This window comes from Lemur catta, chromosome 6 (assembly GCF_020740605.2).
Source record: "Lemur catta isolate mLemCat1 chromosome 6, mLemCat1.pri, whole genome shotgun sequence".
Taxonomy (NCBI): domain Eukaryota; kingdom Metazoa; phylum Chordata; class Mammalia; order Primates; family Lemuridae; genus Lemur; species Lemur catta.
The window spans coordinates 4,377,089-4,399,731 of NC_059133.1; the positions used below are offsets into that span (position 1 = coordinate 4,377,089).

A 22,643-nucleotide genomic window follows, 5' to 3' on the forward strand; every position below is an offset into this window, starting at 1 on the left:
TGACCTCACAGGCGTTGGCTCCGAACGCCCCCCTGGCCCGGTGCAGTGAAGGGGCCTCTGCCCTCGTTCCTGCTCTTATCCTGCTGTGGTGCTCCGGGCGGTGGCCCCACAAAGATAGGTCCACCCAGAGTCTGTGAACGGGACCTTATTTGCAACCAGGGTCGTGGCAGGTGCCACTAGGTTGAGGATCTCCAGATGAGAGCACCTTGGCTTCTCTGGGTGGGCCCTGTATCCAGTGACAAGTGTGCTTATGACACAAGGTTGGAGACAGACGCACAGAGGAGAGAAAGCCACGTGAGGATGGAGGTAGGCACTGGAGTGACGCTGTCACCGGGGCCCCTGGGGGCTGGAAGAGGCAGGAAGGACCCTCCTCTAGAGCCTCTGCAGGGAACGTGGCCCTGCAGACACCTTGATTTTGTATATCTGGCCTCTAGAACGGTGAGATGGTAAATTTCTATTGTTCAAGCCACCAGTTTGTGGTCCTTTGTCCTGGCAGCCACAGGAACCTGAGAGGCCGGCGACGGCGGGCCTTCCACAGCAGTCGCTACTCAGTCCACAGGGGCCAGTGGTCCGCTGGGCTCAAGACGCAGCCTAAGCAGGTGACTCGGGGGCTGAGGACCCCAGCAGGAAAGGCACTGGCCACGACCGGGGGACAGCCAGTGGACGCGGCCTGGCAGGCGGGGCCTGGGGTTTCTCAGCAGAGCTGTTGCCTGACCAGGCCTTGGAGTCCTTTGCTGGCCAGGGAATGTTGTCCCAAGGCTGAAGGAGGGTGTGACCCCAGACCCGAGGCACGCAGGGGACTGGTCTGCAAGCGCTGCCGTGGAGGGGAGAGGCCACCGGGGCCAGGCAGGAGCCTAGGCCCCCTGCCCCCGCCCCCGAGTGTCCCCGCTCTGCGCACTCACCGTGTGCAGGAAGCCCATGAGGTAGCTGAGGACGGCGTAGTTGTGCTCCGGGAGGCCCCGCAGGATCTGGCGGCAGTGGCTGATGCGCAGGCTGCTCTCCACACCTGCAACGGCACCGGGGCCTTCCTGAGCTGGCTCCGGAGGGGCCCGAGGCCCTCCCCCAGGAGGAGGCCATAGAACTAGCATCTCCCAGGAAGCCGGTAAAGCCCGAGCACTTTATAAACAGGAATGTTCCAGACCAGGGGTTGGCAAACTACAGCCGCCCCCAGGTCAGATCCGGCCCATCGCCTGCTTTTGTCAGTAAAGTTTGATTGGAACACAGCCACGTTCGTTTGTTTGCACACGGTCCACGGCTGCTTTTGTGTTGCTGTGGCAGAGCCGAGTAACTGCCAGAGAGGCTGTATGTGTCACCCACGGCGCCAGAGTATTCACTGTCTGGCCCTGCTCTGGACTAACTACCTGTTTACGATTCTCACACCACGTTGCTCTTGGGGCAGCGTCCTGCCCTCCAGGGCCTGATGTGACTGTCCCACGCTCTGCGACCCACGGTTTCCCTCATAACCACATCCTCCACTTGAGCTCTGCAACCTCCAAATCAGCCAAGAAGCACTCGCCAAGCTCCCACTGCAACATGAGCATGCACACGCATGCACGTGCATGCACACGCATATGCACATGGACGCTCACACCCGCTGTGGCGTACCCGTGTCATCCAACGCACTTAACCCCCCCCCCCCACTAAGTGCAGAGTGAATTCCCTGCTGTGAAAAGTCTTGCTGGAGTTTTAATAAAAGCCGTCATTTTGTGAGATAAAGCTGCTGTTACCCAGTAATTTGAATGGACAAGGAGTTCCCTTGAAATGAACGTTTCCAAGGAGCCACCTGAGCCTGGAGGCCACCACCCCGTTCCTTTGGATGTTCCAGCCCGAACCTCATTTTTCTAAGAATTATGGTCCCAGAGTGGATATTGGCGCAGGGTCACCTCAGCTCTTACTATGTCCCCTTGAGAAGGCGCACGTCCCAGCAAGCGGGCAGGACCAGCTAGCTGTCACAACAGCCTCTAGTGCCAGCAACCATGCCAAGCATTTTATGCACCTTTAATCCTCAAAATAGCCCCAATATATATAGATGAGGAAAGTGAGCTCAGAGAAGTTAGGTGACTAGCCCAAGTCACACAGCTAGTGAGTGGCAAAGCTGGGTCTCAAATCCAAATCTGTTGGGGGCTGAGCCGGTGCCCTGGACCTCCCTGCTGTCCCCTGGGCACTTGTCCCAGCAACGCTTTCCTTCCTTGCTGCACACCACGGCCCCCGGGAAACCCCACGTCCTGCAGGGTGCTCTCCAAAGGGCTGGCTGGCCTCACTTCAAGGAGAGACACCTGCCTGAGCAGGGCTGCCAGATAAAATGAAGGACACTGTTAAATTGGACTTTCAGGTAAACAGCAAATATTTTTTAGGATGAGCATGCCCCATGCAACGTTTGAGACACACTGGGAAAGCATTCATTGTTTACCTGAATTCAAGTCTAACTGGGCGACGTTTGCTGTTCTTGCTAAGTCTGGCCGTCCTCTGCCGAGTCACGTTTCAGCCACGCTGGGCTGAGAGACCCCAGCCTTGGTGCCATCTCGGTTCTCAACAACCAGACCTTCAGAACGTGCTGTGTCTTTTAAAACGGTGAGTGAGCAAACAAAACGGGGGCTGGCGGAGTCCCCTGTTTCATTGCAGATCCCCTCATGCTATGCTTTTTATGGGGTGTACTTGTGTTTTGTCCATCATAGGATGACTTTTAAAAATCTGCAATGTTTGCCCCACCCCAGCCCCATTCCCTGGGGCAAAAAGGACAGAGTCGAGTTTCACCCCTGGGAGACTTGTGCTTTTCGTCACCGGATCATCTCTAGGCTGGAGTGCAGTGATGTCATCACTGCAACCAACTAAAGTGATCTTCCCACCTCAGCCGCCCGGGGAGCTGGCACTACAGGTATGTGCCACCATGCCTAATTTTTTCTATTTTTTGTAGAGATGGGGTCTCGCTATGTTGCCCAGGCTGGTCTCAAACTCCTGGCCACAAGTGATCCTCCCACCTTTGCCCAAGTGCTAGGATTACAGGTGTCAGCCACTGCGTCCTGTTTGGGAAAGTGAAATTTACAAAGGTAGGAAGGGCAATGTGGTTCTGTAACTAGCCTGAGAAATGGCACCTGTGCCTATTAATGTGACAAGCTGAGGGAGCCTGAGAAATGGCAGGTGCAGGAAGGACTCTGGGACCTGTGGCATCATAAGACCCCCCTGTGAGAGCCTCCCTACGCCCAGGGAAGGACTATCCTGATCTCTGCAGATGGCGAGACACCAAAGGAAATCTACACACAAGCCCTGCTAAGTTTCCCTATTTCCCTGCCCTTGATTCATACCCCTTTGTCCCAATGTTTTTCTGCGACTTTCCATTCGTCAAGCCTACATTAACAGCCCAGGCTTAACTGTGTCTTCAGGTCCTCCTTTGCTTATGAAGGCTCCGAGTCACGTAAAACTTATATTAAACGAGGCGGTATGTTTGTCTTTTGGTAATCGTCTTTCATCAGTCCAAGTTACAGGGCCCTAGCCCATAAACCCAAGACAAGTAGAAGGAAAAGATACTTTTCCTGCCCTGCAGTTTGTAGTGGTGAGGATGGGACGTCACTGGCTGGAACACTCCGCGCAGTCTGGAGGCTGTGGCAGATGCCCAGGACACAGCCGACCAAAGGTGTAAAAGTTCTCACCAAAGCCAGCCCCCTGGATTTCTGTCTGCAGGGCCCGATTGGATGAGGGTAGTGAAAGTCTCTGTCTTTTCCCTTTCAGAATTTGTACTAGCGGATGAAAACTTTTGTGAGAGTTGGTTCTCCGGCCTGTCATTGTTGTGCTTTTGATTTTGAGTGCTCCTTGATGATTCTTTCTCTTGTCTGTCTCTGGTATCATTTGTCAAGAGGAGGAGAGTTGGAGGATAAGATTCTCCTTTTGTCTCATTTTGTGTCCTGCGAGCTTGTCTTCGTAGCCAGTTTGGCTTTTGACTGCTGGGGGTGGGGAAGGTTATTGGCCAACTGTCAGGCTGGAGTCCCAAGAATTTATAGGTGGCCAGACAGAAATGTGGGTGGCATCCCATCACAACCGATCCTACCAACCGCTGCCCACTCGCAGGGGCCCATCTACGTCTGCCACCTTCCAGCTGTCTTGGGACGAACTTTGGATTGGGGGACCGGCTCTTTTGCACCCTCTTTGGGAATACCTCTTACATCTACGGTCAGCCATGAAAAGGGTTATTGGTTCGAGTCCCACTGGACTAGGTATTAACCTTTGGTTAAAAACAAAACAATAACAAAAAAACATGGTTAAAGGAAACAAACTGGGCAAGTAAAAAAATCTTAAGGGTCTTTCCTTGAAATATTGATAAAAAGCTTTCACCCCTAACAGCTAACCTAAACTTGTACGAAACTGTGTATGAAGAGTGTTACAGGATCTCTGTGTGTCTGTATGTTATATGTGTGTCTGTATGTCATGTATATGTATTTTTCTACCTCTGGACAGTATTACCCAATTAATTTATAAAATCCCATAAAGTTCTATTCAAATTTGCTTAGAGATATGAGCACTTATATTAGCTATTCCTAAAACTCTCAAATATAGAAACTAACTCAAATGTAGTTTTCAAGTTCGTGTGACTTGAGTAAACCTTTAGATTAGTCTGATACTGTTGGTTTAATAAAAACAGCTGTGTCTTCAGTCATCACATTAAGTAGAATAAAGCACACAGCTTCGTTGTACTCAGGTTTACTAGTCCAGTAGGGTTAAAAACAGATAAAAGGGAAATTACCGGGAGGACAGCTAGCCTTATTCAATGTTCTGTCTGCCTGAACGTAGTTTCTCTTTGGTAACTTGCAACCTTAGAATTATGTTAAGTCATAGATATTCATTAATAATTTCTAAATAAGATAAAATACTGAAACATTTATTACTAAATAAATTTATATACTTTTGGCATCTTGTTTTTATATGATGTAGAGAGACTAAATATATTTGAGTCTGTTAATATGTTTTTTTTGAAAAATCGTACTATGAGGAAGTGTATGCCTCTAACAGCTCTGAAATGGTGTGGTCATAAATTTGCATGTCCACAGCAGAGAGATGGTGTGTGTGGCAGTTCACAATTGTCTGTTTCTTAGTTTTCTCTGTAAAGGCAGTTTTACTAATGGTGAAAATTATCAATAATGTAATTAAAACTACAAGAACTAATAAGGGTGAAGGGAAACAACTGTGCATGGGAAGGGGAAAGCAGGCCGGCCTTGGAGGACAAAGTAGGAGACACGAAGGATGCATTTGGTTAAAGGAAAAGGACAGCAATTTTGTCCTCAAGTAAAATGACTGGTTGCTTCAGAGCAAGGAAAATACAGGACAAAACCTGCATGGATAAAAAAACAGTTGGAGAAGGTTTATGGAAAAAGAATTTTGGAAAAGGAATGTGATGTGTGGCCAAGCTGGCTAAGATATGACTGGATTTATTTATAGTTTGTTTTTAAAAAATGAGCCTTGATATAAAAAAACATACTGGTATAAAACCTATAGAACATCAAAGTTTTCTTCGTTTATTGATCTGCTTTTAATAAGAAATTGTAAAAAGTTTTCCTTTAAGTCATCTCCCCAGGAAACCAAGATTCTGTATCTTATCAGAATAATTCCTGAAAATAGTAAGGTGTGTTAACCTTTATTATATCTTTGATTATTTAAGGAGTTCACAGTAATCTATGAACCTATTTAATCAAGGGAAACATTTTGGCTTTTTTTTTTTTTTAAAAACTTCCCAGAATCAAATTTTAAATGAAGTTGTTTCAACTCAAAGGATATGTTCTTTCACATTTTAAGAGAAATGTTAAAAATAATTCAGTTTATTTGCAATGTTAAATTGCACCAAAGGCATTGTCAATAAGAAAGGATGCTTAACCTTCACTAGGTTTTGTTAGTACAAGCAAATGGTGGTAATATAAGCATTTCAGAAACTGTATGAAGTTCATAGAAATGTGCCAATACCCTTGTTCAGTTATTTTGTTGTGTGCAACAAAACTCATCAGATAGTGAACTCTTTCATCAGGTGTTTAGCCATGGCCATTTCTTGGTCTTTTATCATTCACAGTTTCTGTTTTACTTCGATTCTTCTATAAGAGTGTACAATCAGGGCCGGGCGCGGTGGCTCACGCCTGTAATCCTAGCTCTGGGAGGCCGAGGCGGGTGGATCGCTCGAGGTCAGGAGTTCGAGACCAGCCTGAGCAAGAGTGAGACCCTGTCTCTACCAAAAATAGAAAGAAATTATCTGGCCAACTAAAAATATATATACAAAAAAATTAGCCGGGCATGGTGGCTCATGCCTGTAGTCCCAGCTACTCGGGAGGCTGAGGCAGTAGGATTGCTTGAGCCCAGGAGTCTGAGGTTGCTGTGAGCTAGGCTGATGCCACGGCACTCACTCTAGCCTGGGCAACAAAGTGAGACTCTGTCTCAAAAAAAAAAAAAAAAAAAAAAGAGTGTACAATCAGATGGAGGCCCAAACTGCTGCATTTTCAAAGAGACTCACAGAAAAGACTCTTGACAAGTGCTCCAGAATACAGGTTTTTGATAATGCTAAGATCATACCATAGGACTAAGAATGTCCAAAGCTAGCTAATGGAATAAACGAATGGATTCCTAAAACTGGGGGCCCAAGGTCAAGCAGAAAGAGAATTAATTACATGAAACTGGGGCCAGGTGTGGTGGCTCACGCCTGTAATCCTAGCACTCTCGGAGGCTGAGGCAGGAGGATCACTTGATGGTCAGGAGTTTGAGACCAGCCTGAGCAAGAGCAAGACCCCATCTCTACTGAAAATAAAAAAAATTAGCCAGATGTGGTGGCACACACCTGTATGTAGTCCCAGCTACCTGGGAGGCTGAGGCAGGAGAATCTCTTGAGCCCAGGAGTTTGAGGTTGCTGTGAGCTAGGCTGACGCCACAGCACTCTAGCCCGAGCAACAGAGCGAGACTCTGTCTGAAAAAAAAAAAGAAAAGAAACATTACTGCTTTTCCGGCTTTAAGGAACCCTTCTGAAGCTACCTATACATGGTTTGCATTTTCTTGGTAAATTATACCCTCATAAATAGAAGTGAAACCTTTGTTTTTCTCCCTCCCTAGTCCTTCTCTTACTGAATATTTTTATTTTCATGGCAATATAGTTATTTGCGTAAGTTCAGTAAGAATCTGTTCTCTTTGTAATAGGGCACAATTGAAAACATTGGGTATATTAACAAGGCTATGACTAGAATGTTGTATTCAGGAATATGCACGGAATCAGATATGACCAGGCAGATCTAAGGAACTAAGGTTGAGTTTAAGGAGCCAGTGCTGCTTGCAAAGCCCCTGGAGAAACCGGCTGGTGCCCGGCCTGCAGGGGTCTTAGCATCACAGGCAAGTGAGGACGGTCGCTTCCTGGCAGGTCCAGGAAACTTCACATGTATTGGGAACCCTGAGCAGAGAGGAATGCACTGAGATCTGCAGGTGCTGCAGGCCAAGTGTGATGGCAAGTTCTTGGTTTGGCTTCCCGGCCTCAAGAGGTTTTAAAATAGTTGAATCTAAGATTCCTTATTCAAAGTCCCAGCAAAGCAGACTTAAAAAGAGCCTCCGTGGGTCAACTACCTTTCTTGCTGCACTTGTGTAAATAACCAGGCCAAACACGATGAGACCAGACCGACTTCGTGATTGAGAATCAGAACCGTAGAGAGAGGTGATGCTTCCATGGAAACCTGGAGTGCACACTTGTGGATTCTCAATTCTTCTAGTTTCCTTCAGGGTCGGCTACCACACGCCAAACTAACATTTCCGGTTTTCTCCCTGTCTCCTGACTTAGCATCGTAAAGAACTAAAACTCCCTTCCCCAAAGCCCCCCAAGCTGGAGGACTCGGTAGAAAACATCGCAGAAATCAGCGCGACAGATCACGCGTGGACACCACCCAGAAAGTTCTCTGGCACACCCGACGCCCTCACCAAAGACATGCAACTCGCAAACTAGGAAATTCGTCGCTGCCCCCCTCACTCCATGTAAGGACACCTCAAGCCAACACCCAGAAATCTTCTCAACTAAACGTTCTCCAGACCCGAAAAACCGAGTTGATGGTTTGTTCAAACCTTCAGGAAACCTGGTATGAGAACACTCAGGCCCAGCTGGGTCTTCCGGTCCTTCTGAAGGCTCCAGTGTCACCTAAAACTTCTAAATAACTGGGCACGTTTTCTCTTGCTAATCTGCCCTTGTCTGTCCGATTTACAGCCTCCCAGCCAACGGCAGAAGGAAAAGATTTTTTCCTCCCCTGCCGGGGTTACTCAGTGTGACTCCGCCAACTGTGCCCGTCCAGAGGAGAAACGAAGTTGTGGCGTGTTCAGGACGGGAGGCAGCGGTGCCCGTGAGACGTGGGTCCTTCCATCGGAGAGACGGCTCTCGGGCCCTTGGGGGTAAGGTGCTGAGTGACGAGAAAGGGTTTACACCTACGAGCTTCTTAAAGGAACTGCCCTAAGAGGGGTCCTGACCTATCTGCCTGTCACCGGGTTTTGGCTGGAGCCATCATCCCTCCACAGGGGCTAAGGACGTCTGGAAGCTGCTCTCTAGGGCAGAGCCTGGCACACGGGGGTGGTGGGCCACTGTCCATCATGCCTGCCCATCCACCCCTGCCCCGGCCGGCTGTTGGGTGGACACAGAGCAGACGGCCTCCTCTGGCTCCGCCCAACAGCTGGCTCTGTGCACACCTGGGATTTGTCTCTCTGAGGCCCAGCCTGCTCCAGACTGCCCCTGGCAGTGCCGTCCTCCAGACAAAATAAGTCAGTGTTCAGACTATCTGGTCTGTGGATGGTCACCTGCCCCCTCCCAGAGCGGGCCTGGCCCTCGGCAGGTGCGTGGGAGCCACTGCTGCCTAAGTGGGTGTGACTGTCCCTGGGTGGGGAGTGTGGGTCCTGCCTCCTCGAGGGGGGCCGTAGGATGGAAACCAACCTCCAGCCCCTGCCCTCCCCAGAGGCCTCACGTGACTCAAAGCCCCAACCCTCTAACCATGTTATTAGTCCTTCCGGAAAGGCTCCATCCTGAGTCACCATCAGGGACCCTGTGAATAACAGAGATCCCTGCCCTTGAGAAGTTTCAGAGTTCAGAGGTCACCGCCCAGGGCCCAGGACAAAGGCCTCTGGAGGAAGGTGGTTCACAGCAGGAAGGAACATCTCAGGACTGTCCTTAAGGTGTCCCACCCAGTGCCACAGCAGGTCCCCTCGGGCTCACAGGGCTGCGGGAAGAAGCCCCCTTAGAAACCGAGTGTTTGGTTACAGAGACCTGAGCAGCTCGCTGAGGCATCACCCGCCTTAGACTTCCCTGCTCACCCGACTCACGCATAACAAAGTTGATACCTGCAGCCAAAAACATTTGTACCCCAGTAAAACATTAAAAAAAAAAAAAAAAAAATTCCCTGGCTCTTTTGCGAGGCCGGTGTCGTTACGAGTAACCTGTGCCACAGCCACGCTGGGCGTTTGATGGAGGGAGGGTGTCTGCTCAGTCCCCGTGGCATGTACTTGGTGTTCTACGATAATCTGGGAGAAATGCCAGGGCCCCTCTCGAGAGGGCTGAGGGCTCCTCCAGAGCAGCACAGGGAGGGGGTCCAGGCAGGACTCCAACTGCGACACTGTGCCCCAAGTCCAGAGCCGTCCTCCACCACCCTGACCCCACCTCCCTGCCCTCGGACAGTGGGGCCGGGCTGTGTGTGGTGGGGGCAGCCCTAAAGGCCCCCTCTCTTGCCCTGCAGGGCCAGGTGGCAACAGGATGATGCTGGATAGATGCCACCTCAGCCACCCGCCCCTGGCAACTGAGGACGCCCCCACTCCGGGCAGGCACGTACCAGTGATCCCGAGGATCTGTTCGTAGGCCTCGAAGGTCAGCAGCGGTTGGGGCAGCTCTCGCAGGAAGGTCTTCAGGATCACAGCAGGGACGTGAACGTCCCCATAGTCGTCAAAGTTCACAGGCTTCCCTGCACAAGAACACGGCACAGTGAGGGCTGGACCAGGGCTGCAAACCAGGCCCTGAGGCTCAATGGCTGGAGAGCTCCTGATGGGCACAGCCTGATGCCGGAGCCACAGGTCCTGGGGATGACTGTCCCCACCTGGAAATGGGATGCTCTGGCCCTACCAGAATCCCCCAGCTACACGCCCGGCCCTCCCTGCCTCCCCCAGGCGCCCAGCGGAGGCTGCAGTGGGCCATCGCTGTCTCTGCGGGTGGTTCTGTTCCTGACTAGGACGTGGGGTCAGAGCTTTTGCTGTCGCTGTCCCAGTGCCCAGCACAGACAACGCTGCGGCCCACAGGCCTGGGATGGGACAGCCAACCCACATAGCACCGCACAGCCCTGACGCTCAGTGAGGGACACGTGGGGGCAAATCTTGTCAGCGAGGCACGGCTCTGTTAGCATCAGTGTGACATGTCCTCGGCTTAGGTGCCATTCCCCTACCCGAGGTCACACACGGGCAGTAAAGGAAGCTGTGCTGAGCTGGCCGGCAGGGGCCGCCGACTGAAGACTCCAGGAAACACTGCAGGGAGCTCCCTGAGACCACGTGTCACCTGGGCTGAGTGGAGACACTCTACGGGCAAATGACATCTCTGGACAACAGGGTGCTCCCCAGCGGCTCCCAGGCAGCTGCCCCCCGCCCTCAGCCCTTCCGGGGTTAGGCGGGATGGGGCTATGCCGCCTGCGGGAATGGGGCCGGGCTCCGAGGGCCATGCTCACCTTGATCGTACAGCCTCTGGATCTCGCGCACGGTCGAGACGCTGGCTGATCTCCGGAACAGGCCCTCGGTGCGGAGTCCTGCAGGGAGAGGAGCCTCTAGGCATCTCACGGGTCCCAGCACGTTGGGCTCCCAGAAGGTTCTATCACTCCCCTTGCCCACACCTCAGCCCTCCTGTGCAGGAGGGAATGCTGTCCTGGCCCCCATCCCTCACCTTCACCCCTCAGATCTCCATATCCCCAGCCCACCTGATCCCCCAAGGGGGACTCTGCCTCCTACCAGCTGTGTGACCTTGGAGAAAGTACTCAGCCTCTCTGAGCCTAGCTGCCTTGTCTGTCTACAGAGTAAGGCCACTGGCTCTTGTCTCCTAGGGCTGCAGCGAGGATTGGACAGTGATGCCCAGTGCCTGGCTCCCAGGAGGCCAGCAGACACGTTGCTCCCTTGAGAACCTAGGGCTGTGCCGTGCTGCACGTGGGATTTAAATCTAAATTTAATTAAAATTAAATAAAATGAAAATTCTGTCCACTCAGTCGCACAAGCCACATAGGAAGTGCCCTACTGGGCTGTTTCTACGGGGGTAGCGGCTACCATTTTGGACGGGGCAGAGAGGGAAGAGTCCCAGTTCTGTTGACACCACCGATAGAGTTGATCATGTCAAAGAAGCAAGCTTGCCTCCGTCAGCGTGCAGAGGATCTTCGGCACTCGTGACTGGCTCATGAAAGCAGTGACTCACGTTTCCTTAAGCCGGGGGGTAGGGGGTTGTCCCTGCCGCCCCCCGGCTGACACCCCACCATCCTCCAGGGCTCAGTTCAGCTGTCACTTCAGGGAAGCCCCCGACACGGCCAACTCACTAATGCAGACCCCAGTCCTACCACGGACTCAGACCGTGGGCCCTGGGGAGCCACGGGGAAGGGTGCACGGGCCGGGGACAGGGCGGGGAAGGAGCTTCCGCCGCAGCAAGACTTCCGGAGGCCCGGCCTTGAGTGACAGGTACAATGGACAAAGGCGATGGCACCGGGTTTCCTAGAGCAAACTCCGTCTGTCTCTCTCTCCCCAGAGCCTGCACTTGGGGGGCTCCACACCGACCTGGCCCCGGACAGGCTCGGTGGCGGAGCAGCTGCGTCCCGCAGGCTGAATAGACGATTCTGTCTCTTAAACAGCTTCCCAGCGTGCCCCCTGTCTGCGCCTGAACTGGCCCTGCCCGATCCAAGCCACCGCCATCTCTCCGGGTCCCCAGACCCTGTCTGCCCTCCCCCCACCCCTCCCCCTCTCCTCTCCTCTCTAAAGCCCCTCTGTTCCACGGGAACCACTTCCTCCCATTCGAGTAAAAGCAGCCTCCACGCACCTTCGCTGTGGCCCCGAGTTCTGACCTCAGGAGTCTCGGAGGCCGCAAAGCTCGCCTCTCTCCAAGTCCCTGACCTCACCCACCCCCCTGGCCATGGCGCCTGCAAACCAAAGCTCATCACTCCGGCGGAGCTACCATCCAGGGCACCTCCTGCAGCCCAGCGCTGTTTGAAGTGCTTTGCACACATTGCCTCATTCTGGCTCACGACAACCCTGTGGGTCAAGTACTGTTGTCAACCCCACTGGACAGATGAGGGAAGGAGGCCCAGAGAAGGCAGGAACTGGCCCAAGGTCACACAGCTAGCACATGGGGGGGGGGGCCGGGATTCAAACCCAGACCATCTGAGGCCAGAGCCCACCCCTGGAGCCACGGTGCTCAAGCCCCCTCCCTTCCTGGTCACACCCCTGGACAGGCTCCAGCTCTCCAAGTCCCCGGCCCGAGGGGCGCTCAGGATCCGTGACAGCCCTCCCAGGGAGGGACACCCGGCAGCCCTCAGGTCCCCGGCTGGAGCCAGCTCGCTCTCACCTTTCTCTCTCAGGTATGTCGCCGTGGACCTCAGCACAGGCGGGATGAGTTCGCCGTGATTTTTGTCTTTGAGGCTGAGGGGAGAGAAAGAAAGCAAGTTTTTACCTGGGTGTGCTGAGCACGACGAGCACAGGCTCTGGTCCTCCCCACGCGCTGTGAAAACACAGGACCCGGGAGCTGTCCAGGGAGAGAGAGACGCAGCCTCAGCCCTCAGGAAGTCTGGTGGCCAAAAGAGAGGCCAAAATAATAAAAAACGATAGTGTAGCATCTGAGAACTCCATCAGAGGGATACACACGATACAGGGAAGACCAGGGGGTTGGGGAGGGCTTCCCTAGCAGGGAACTTCAGAGCTGGGTTTTGAGGGATGAGTAGGAGCCTGCCAGAGGACAAAAGAGAGAAGGGCATTCCGAACATGGAAACACATGGGAAGTTTTGGCTGTGCAAGCAGAACCAGGTGCTCTGGGCTGGATGCTGATTCAATTAAAAAACATACTTGTAAAAACCCAGTATGGTACCTCAGACAGGTTAACACTCTGTCTCTTACTGTGCTATTTTGAAACAAAAATTCAAGTAAAGAAACTTTAGCTCCTACTCAACATGTTTTTCTCTTTCCTCATCTGAATTTTGTCTCCTTATAGCAGCACATTTGAGAGACCGTGCTGGAGAGGGGAAGTGGCTCGAAGTCAGACACACGTGGCTTAAGTCCTGCTCCGCCACTTTCTGGCTGAAAAGAGCCTGTTTTGCTATTGTTAGGTAGTGTGTTCAAGTGTCCTGTTTCCTTTCTCTCAGGAGTCACGGTGCTATGCTGTTGTCCAATGTCTGAAAAATCTTTGCTTCTTTATGTTCTTAAATCATATTTGGTTAAATCAAATGGGTTAATTTGGTTGTGTTGTTCAAGTTTTCTGTAGGCTATTGATTTTCTGTCTACTTGTTCTATTAATATCAATGCTTTAGAGAAGGGTATTGAAGTCTATTAAAATTGCCTGTTTGTCTATTTCTCCTTTCAGTTCTACCAGCTTTTTCTTCATGTATTTTAAATCTGTTACTAGTGCATGAATTTATAGGAGTATCATGTCTTCTTTAACATTATGAAATGTCTCTCAGTACCTGGTCTTATTCCTTGTTCTGAAGCCTACTTTGTCTCAGATATTAATTCAGCCACTTCTGTTTCCTTTTGGTTGGTGGCTGCATGGTGTAGCATTTTCTATTCTTTTACTTTTACCTTATAGTATCTATTATATTTTCATATTTTAAACATCAGTAATATCTTCCTTTTTAAAATCCAACCTGAGAATCTCTGTCTTTTAATTGGAATGTTTAGGCCACTTAGATTTAATATAATTACCAATATGGCTAGGTTTAAGTCTACCATCTTGATATTTATTCTTTTTTTTTTTTTTTTTGAACTTTAAAGATCAGATTTATTTGGAGAAAACAAAAAACCCACAACCCAAAGGATGGGATTTTACATCTCAAGACATCTCCCAGGTATTAAGTCTACAGATTACAAATCATTTTCATAGAAGATATTTTTGTACAAATTTTACATGTATTCAGGAGCGGGACATAAATCAATCCCTGTTTGTTTTAATGGGGGGGGGGCAAGGTTGGGGATTGGGAACACCAGATTTTTTGGATACAACTATTTGGAAGGGGAGTAGACATGAAGAGGGCAAACCCTAGCTTTTCATTATCTACAATCCAATCAATGGTTTCTTATTTAAAAAAAAAAAACCCTTTCAACCTTGGGTATCTCTCTTTAAAAGCCCACTTCCTAGGTACTAGCCAATTCATGTCAATTATGTAAAGCTAATTCGATATTTATTCTTTGTTTCCTTTTTCTTCTTTGTTTTGCTGGTTAATGGAGTATTTTTTAGGATTCCATTTCATCCCCTCTATTAATATATTAGATGTATCTTTTTATTTGCGATGGCCCTAGTTTTATGTTACACATATTTAATGTAGTATAGTCTACTTTACAATGATACTATACTACTTTACTTATGACATAAAAGCCTCATGACAGTATATTTCCGTTCTCCCATCCCATCCTTTGTGTTCTTAAGTCATATAGAATACTCCAACATGTTTTAAGGTTTTAAGCCTCATACTACACTTTACTATTCTCGTTTAAAAAGTCAACTTACTTTCAAAAGATATTCTTAAAGTGAGAAAATAAATTTATTTTCTATTTGCTCATATATTTACCGTTTCCAGCATTCTTCATTCCTTCGTGAGGATCCAGCTTTCCATTTGGCGTTATGTGTCTTGTTCTGTGGCACTTCCCTTAACATTTCTCATGGTGTAGGTGGCTGAAATAAATTCTCTTGGCTTTTATCTCAAAGTTTTTACTTGACATTCATTTTTGAAAAACTTGCTGCGTATATAATTTTAGATTGAGAAATTCAGATATTTTTTCAGTACTTAAAAGAGATAGTGCTCCAATAACGTGTGGTTTCCACCCTTCAAATAAGAAATCTTCTATAACTCTTATCTTTGTTCCTGTATATGTAGGACTGTTTTTTCTCTGTTAAAATTTGTCACTGATATTAAGAAATTTGGTTATGGTGTGCGCCTCAGTATAGCTTTCTTCACATTCCTTGTGCAAATGGTTCATTGAGGTCATTGATCTGTGAGTTTATTATTTTCATCAAATTTAGAAAAATTTTGGCCATTATTTCTTCAAATATTTGTCCACCTTCTCCTCCTTTCTTGGGCTTCAATTATATAAGGCTATTTAATATTGTGCCACAGGTTAGTCTTTGTGTGCTTCATTTTAGGTAATTTCTATGACTATGTCTTTAGGTTCACTAATCTTTTCTTTTGTAATACTTAATCTGCTGTTAATGCTATCCAATGTATTTTTCATTTTAAAAATTATACTTTTCATCTGTAGATGTTCCATTTGGTTTCTTTTTAAAATATTTCTTCGTCATGTTCATATTTTCTTCTAGTTTCTTGAACACATGCACCACATTTATAATTGCTATTTTAACATCGTTGTTTGCTAATCACATCATCCTGGTCATTTCTGGGTCTGTTTCTATGGATTGACTTTCTCCTGGCCAGGATCCCGTTTTCCTGCTGTGCATGCCTTCTAAGTTTTCTTTGGGAATTTTACATCGTTGGTGACTGGATTTTACTGTTTTGCTTTGAATGAAGATGAACTTTGTTCTATCTTGCATTAAGTCATTCAGAAACAGGCATATTCCTTCAGGCATTGCTTTGTTGGGGAGACTCTGGAACAGTCTTTAGCCCAGGGCTAATTTAGCTCCACCACTAAGGTGATGCCCTTCCGAGGACTCCATCCGATGGCTTGACTAGTACTTAAAAATTGATCGTTTGATCCTGTAAATCCACACCTAGGAATTTATCCTACCTGCCGTCGCAGGAACCTCTGTGCTGGAAGCCCCAAGCTGCCCGTGAGAAGCACAGCCGCTCAGAGAACGTCGGGCTGGGGATGCCACGTGCAGTGCACTGGCCCACGGTCCCTCCTGAGCCCAGAAGGCAGCAGGAACAGGAGGCAGGTCTCGGACCCTCGTGACCAGCCCACCCACCAGCCAGACGCCACCTACTGACCTCTGCCAACACTACACAGGGCAAATGTGCCTGGCTGAGTTCTGCCCAAATTCCAGATCCACAAAAATCATCAGACATATAACGTGGTTGTTGTTTGACGCGGCCAAGTCCTGGGGAATTTGGGAAGTGGCGACAGATCACTGGAAGACTCGGTTGTGAAGGATGGAGCCAGACTTACACCGCCAGTCTGAGCGCCGACACTCGCTCTATCCGTACCCCATTACTATTTCATTCCCGCTGGGATTTCCTCAGCCCGAACTACAGATCAGACGTGGATACTGGGAGAGGCCACGTGACCGGCTCAGGGTCCCCCGGCCGGAGGGGCCCTCCTGGGAGGCAGGCGCAGCCCGGACTCCAACCTCTGCTGTTTCTGCAGCCGTCCACGGCCGCCTGAGAACATCTCCACGCTGGGCGATTTATCAGGTGGACGTGGTACCAAGTGTGCTTTTAGTTTTATTCCAGGATTTACAGAGGAATCGGAAACATTTGGTCCATTTAAGCAGCGATTAAAACTTCATCAGTGGCCACGACAAGGCCCCTGCACATCCCGATCTCCACGTGTGGTTTGGGTTCAAGTAATGTCCTCCTTGCTGGAGTTTTACCTTCAGGACACTGAGCAACAATTCAGTCCCCAAAGGGCCACGAGGGCCGGCACTGCCCTCAGGGGAGTGGACCCACCCCGCCCCACCCCACTCCTTCCTATCAGGTTCCCTATTGATGACTCTGCAAGGGGTGGGGGTGGCCTGGGCCCCCGCAGTGTCCCTGGGGAGGGAGGACTGTGGCAGACGGATCTCCCAGGATGCGCCAAAGCTGCACTTTTCCACCCCTCTGCCGCCGCAGGAGCCAGACAGACCTGCCCGAGTCCTCGCCCTGCCTGCCCTAGGAGCTGGGTCACCGTCAGCCAGTCCCCTTTATCCTCCCAGCCTCGGTTTCTCTGTTTGGAAAGTAGAGATGCTAGTGACCTCTCTCCAGGGTCTGCAAATATTAAATGATGAGGGATGTAAGAGGCTTTGTTAGGCTGTAAGTCAACAGTAAGACGATTAAAATCATTCTAATGCCGGGGCCAGCCCAGCCAGGGACAGGTGATCCATGTCACAGATGCACAAACAGGCCGAGCGAGGTGCTGTGACTTGCCCAGGGTCACACAGCTGGAGCACCTGTGTCTGTTGGTCCCAAAGCCCAGGAGGCTACTGTTTCTGGGTAGGGGCCCAGCCGAGTGCCACTTAGCAGGCTGAGCGACCGGGAGCTACAACTGGGACCAGCTGCTAAAAGACCCCTTTGCCTACTGCTCGGCCTGTTTTGTTTTTCAGAAGCAGACTTTCAGAGCAGGAAGAGGCCTTTAAAATCAGCCAGCCCAGCCTCCCCAGGCAGATGAGAAAACCAAGGTCCCAAGGGGAGGGACCCCCTCAGAGCCGCAGCCCCCCAGCCAAGCACGGGTTCTGCTGCCTGTGCATTTAAAGAGCACCAACATCTCACTGGCGCCTCTCGCAGCCAGCTGCAGAACCCGAGCCCTGGCGTGAAATTACTGCTCTTGACAGAGCAGAAACCCGCAATTTGGATTTCTCCTCCCCTGCCCGTCCCGCTTGCTGGCTCAGAGAGAGGCTTGCTCGATGCACCGAGAGTCAGTGCAGAGAATAACAATTACCCCGGGGACTCTGGCTGGCAGATGTGCGTTTCCTGGCTGTCGGGGGCAATGCCCTGGGCAGTGGCGAATCCTATCACACCCCACCCTGCCCATGCAACTCAACGTGTGCGGCTCGGGGTCAGGTCTCAGGAAGGACGCGTGGCCTGTACTAAACTCACACCCTGAACTAGAGCTCCGAGGTGCACGCTGGGCAGGAGGATGCTCAGGCACAGGCACGATGTCTTGGTCAGCACGGCGTGTCCCCTGGCCAGTGGGTCCCGCCTGGCGCTCGGACAGCCGTCTGCCCGCCAGAGGGCTCTGGGGACTGTCAGCACATAATTCTAGCTGTACCCCTCCCCCTTGGGGGATGTGTTTAGAGTAATTCAGGGCATGTTCTTTCCCTGGTTTTGCACGGAAGCAATGCACAAATAAGGAGAGTGTGTGGCTCTGGAGAGGGGGCAGGGGGAATGCCATCCTGAAGTCACAGTGATGGTGGGGAGTGCTGAGCAGGCCTGCTAGCTGGGCACCCCTGCTTTGCCACCCCTCTGAGAGGGTCACCTGTCTTCCAAATGCAAACGTCCCCTCCCACTGTCTGAAACGGGACGAATGGCTGCAGCCTGTCACTGACCTGCATGGCCAGAGGGGTCCCGGACACCAGCGGAACCGGACGACGACGCGTGTGAGCGATCGCAGGGACCGCTGTGCGCCACACAGATACTGAGCCCACTGGCCACATCATCATGTCCCCATTTTTATAGAGGATAAAACTGAGGCACAGAGAAGGCAAATTATTTTATCTGGAGCCACACAGCCTAGAGTTGGCCAGAGCCAGGGTTCACATTAAAATCTGACTCTTTGCACCTAGGTTCAAAAGGAACAGACCACAACCTTGTATTGTGAGTTGGGGGTTTGGTGTGAGGCGGGGGTGCTGGGAGGTGACAGGTGGGCACGAGGCTCCAGAATGTTGCAGGCCCACATCCACACGGCTGGCCCCTTTAGCGGCAAGTGGGCAAAAAGCAACCGTGTGGCATCCTTAGCTCGGCCAGTGACCACAGCTCCAGCGGGTGGAGGTTCTGGCAAGTCAGACTGGCACACACGGCTCAGAACCGGAGCCCACAGGAGGCCGTTCCCCACCTGGAGGCTGATCGGGAAGAGCAGGGTTGCCAAAGTTGGCTCCCTGGACAGCCACACGGCCCTGGAGACCAGACGCGAGCGGATCCCAAGCATGCAGGGAAAAAGAGGACAGAAAGGCAGAGACCCGTCCTCTCCTCCCCAGCTACAGTGGGCCCTGGTGCAGCTAAAACCTTGGTTCTGGGAGATAAGCAGAAAGCGAAAGGGCCGCACGGTCCTGCTTGCTAATAAGCAGCCCAGTGAAGCTGGCAGCCTTGGCTCACGCCTGTAGTCAGGAGGCTGAGGTGGGAGGGTTGCTTGAGGCCAGGAGTTCGAGACCAGCCTGGGCAACATAGTGAGACCCTATGTCTACAAAACATAACAATAAAATAAAAAATAAACAGCCCAAGGGTATCCCCGAATCTGTCACCATCAGATCATGTTTCTTCCAGTGGGGGAGAAGGAGCAGAAGGGCAGAAGGGGGACGATGCCCAGATGTTGTACTTGCCCATGAGTTTGCAAGTCCCACAGTCTTTTTTTTTTTTTATTCCCACTTACAAACCCTCTCATTTCCATGTGAAGAAATAAAGAGCACAGGGAAAGGTAACTGCATGGGTAAACATAAAAGAGACTATTAATGTATTATTGTTTGTAACTCTTTTTCTCCCCTCCTACTTGAAAAAGGCCACCACATAGAGCAAGGATTATAAATGTGTGTTATAGGACACAAAATAAAAATGTAATTGGAAGACAGAAATGGTGTCACACGCCTATAGTCCCAGCCACTTGCTGAGGCAGGGGGATTGCTTGAGCCCAGGAGTTAGGGGCCCGCCTGGGCAACATATTAAGATCCTGTCTCTATGAAAATAAAATAATTTGTAAATAAAATAACAATAAAATAACAATAACAGTACAAAAGAGGAGAGAAGGAATGAAGCAAAGTGTTTATATGTTATTGAAATGAAGTCCTTATTAATCAGAACTAGACTGTTATAAATCAAGATGTTAATTTTAATCCCTAGGGCAATATACTAAGAAAATACTTTTAACACATTGACTGCCACATTAGAAAAATTTTTTTTTCCTTAGGGCCACAATGTTTTATTATGAAAATAGAATAAAAACTTTGGGAACAAAATGATCCTAATTTAATGAAAAATTTATTTATTATTATTATTTTTTTCCGTGAGTTATATGCAACTTGAAAAATAGTTCATGTGTCTCCCAAGGTGAAGAGACGTGTAAGTTACATATGCTTCATGAGGCCCCTGGCTGAAAACTAGTGTGGTTAAATATTAATACAACTCACATGGCAGTTAATATGTTAAAAATATATAGTAAAAGAAATAAAAAATTAAAATGGCACATTAGAAAGTATTTAACACAAACGAAAGTAGTAATGGAGGAATAAAGGAACACAAAAAGACATTAAGATATATAGAAAACAAATAGCAAAATGGCAGATGTAATTCTGACATTATCAGTAATCACAATAAATATAAATGGATTAAACACTCCAATCAAAAAGTAGAACAGGGGAAAAATGTGATCTAATTATGTGCTGTCTACAAGAGACACACTTTAGATTAAAAGACACAAATAGGTTGAAAGCAAAGTGCTAAAAAAGATGTATCATGCAAATAGTAACTTAAAAGAGCTGGATTGGCTATGCTAATATCAGACAAAATAGACTTTTGCACAAAAATTGTTACTGGTGACAAAGAAGAACACTTTTTATCATCCTAAAAGGGTTCATAAAAATTATAAACATTTATGCACCTAACAATAGAGCCCCAAAACATATGAAGCAAAAACAGACAGAATTAAGGGAGAAATAAACAATTTAAAAATAACAGGAGACTAACAATAGGAGAATAATAAGGAGACTTCAATCCTCCGCTTTCAATAATGACAGGAACAACTAGGCAGTAAATCCACAAAGAAACAGAAGACTGAACAACACTAAAAACCAACTAGCCGGGCGCGGTGGCTCACGCCTGTAATCCTAGCTCTGGGAGGCCGAGGCGGGTGGATCGCTCGAGGTCAGGAGTTCGAGACCAGCCTGAGCAAGAGTGAGACCTCGTCTCTACTAAAAATAGAAAGAAATTATCTGGCCAACTAAAAATATATATACAAAAAAAAAAAATTAGCCGGGCATGGTGGCTCATGCCTGTAGTCCCAGCTACTTGGGAGGCTGAGGCAGTAGGATCGCTTAAGCCCAGGAGTTTGAGGTTGCTGTGAGCTAGGCTGATGCCACGGCACTCACTCTAGCCTGGGCAACAAAGTGAGACTCTGTCTCAAAAAAAAAAAAAAAAAAAAAAAAAAAAAAACCAACTAGACTTCATGGACACTTACAGAACACTCCACCCAACCACAGAACATACGTTCTTCTCAGTGTCCATGGAATGTTCTCTAGGATAGACCATATGTTAGACCATGCAAGAAGCCTCCATAAATTGAAAAGGAATTTAATAGCACGAAGGACAAAAGCCAGCTCAACAGAGACAGAAAAGCATTTGACAAAATATTTAACATAACACCTTTTCATGGAAAAAAAAAATCAAGCAAGCCACTCAACAAATTAGAAATAGAAAAGATATTTCTTAACCTGATAAAGGGCATGTATGAAAAACGCATGGCTAATATTATCCTTAATAGTGAAAGACTGTTGATTTCTAAGACCAGGAGCAAGACAAGGATGTGTGCTCTAACCATTTCTATTCAACATTGTACTAGAGGTTATAGTTGGGTATAATTAGGCAATAAAAGGCACCCAGTTTGGAAAGGAAGAAGTAAAACTATGTCTATTTGCAGATGACATGATCTCAGATATAGAAAATTCAAAAAAATCCATAAAAAAATTATTAGAACTAATAAACAAGTTCAGCAATGTTACAGGATATAAGATCAATATACAAAAAAACCAAATGTATTCCTAGACACTAGCAATGAACAATCAAAAAATGAGATTAAGAAAATTCCATTTGTTATAACATCACAAAGAATAAAATACTTAAAAAATAAATTTAACAAGAAAGTGCAAAAGTGGTACACTGAAAGTATAAAACATCATTGAAAGAAATTTAAAAGACCCAAATAAATGTAAAGATATCCTGTGTTCGTGAATCAGAAGACTTAATATTGTTAAGATGGCAATATTCCTAAAATTGATCTACAGATACAGGACAATCCCTATTGAAATCCTAAATGCCTTTTTGCAGAAATTAACAAGCTGATTTGAAAATGAATATGGAAATTAAAAGGACATAGAATAACCAAAAAAATCTTAGAAGAAAAGTTGAAGGACTTACAGTTCCCAGTTTCAAAACTTCCTACAAAGCTACAGTAGTCAAGACTGTGTGGCATTAACATAAGGACAGACATATGGATCAATGGAGTAGGATTAGAGCTAAACCCTCATGTTTATGGTCAATTGGTTTTCGACAAGGGTGCCAAGGCGACTAAACGGGGGAAAGAATAGTTTTTTAAACAACTGGTGCTAGAACAACATGCAAAGGAATCAAACTGGACCCCAATTCACAATATATACAAAATCTACTCAAAATAGATCAAAGACCGAAATCTAACAGCTAAACTATAAAACTCTTGGAGAAAAACATAGGCATAAATCTTCATGACCTTGGATGTGGCAATAATCTCTTAGACAAAACACTAAAAGCAGAAGCAATGAAAGAAAAAAAGACAAATTAGACTTCATCAAAATTTAAAACCTTTATGCTTCAAAAGGTACTGTCAAGAAAGTGTAATGACAACCC

At 48.3% G+C, this 22,643-nt stretch overlaps 1 protein-coding gene and 1 long non-coding RNA gene across 7 annotated transcripts in view; one reads left to right on the top strand and one right to left on the bottom strand.

Annotated features, from left to right (window-relative positions):
• ARHGAP8 (Rho GTPase activating protein 8) overlaps positions 1-22,643 on the bottom strand; it is a 64,715-nt gene that overhangs the window by 1,624 nt on the left and 40,448 nt on the right. For 5 of the 6 annotated variants that reach the window (XM_045552812.1, XM_045552808.1, XM_045552810.1 and 2 more), the window contains 4 exons: positions 12,554-12,627; positions 10,686-10,763; positions 9,807-9,935; positions 903-1,006 (listed from right to left, as the gene is read on the bottom strand). In XM_045552812.1, coding sequence (XP_045408768.1) covers positions 903-1,006; positions 9,807-9,935; positions 10,686-10,763; positions 12,554-12,627 — 385 coding nt within the window. The remainder of the gene's footprint in view (positions 1-902; positions 1,007-9,806; positions 9,936-10,685; positions 10,764-12,553; positions 12,628-22,643) is intronic. The other variant, XM_045552813.1, reaches the window with a different exon arrangement.
• Positions 2,397-8,232, top strand: LOC123639229. The gene is made up of 3 exons (XR_006735668.1): positions 2,397-2,571; positions 7,787-8,078; positions 8,204-8,232. It is a non-coding gene; the product is annotated as an uncharacterized LOC123639229 (long non-coding RNA).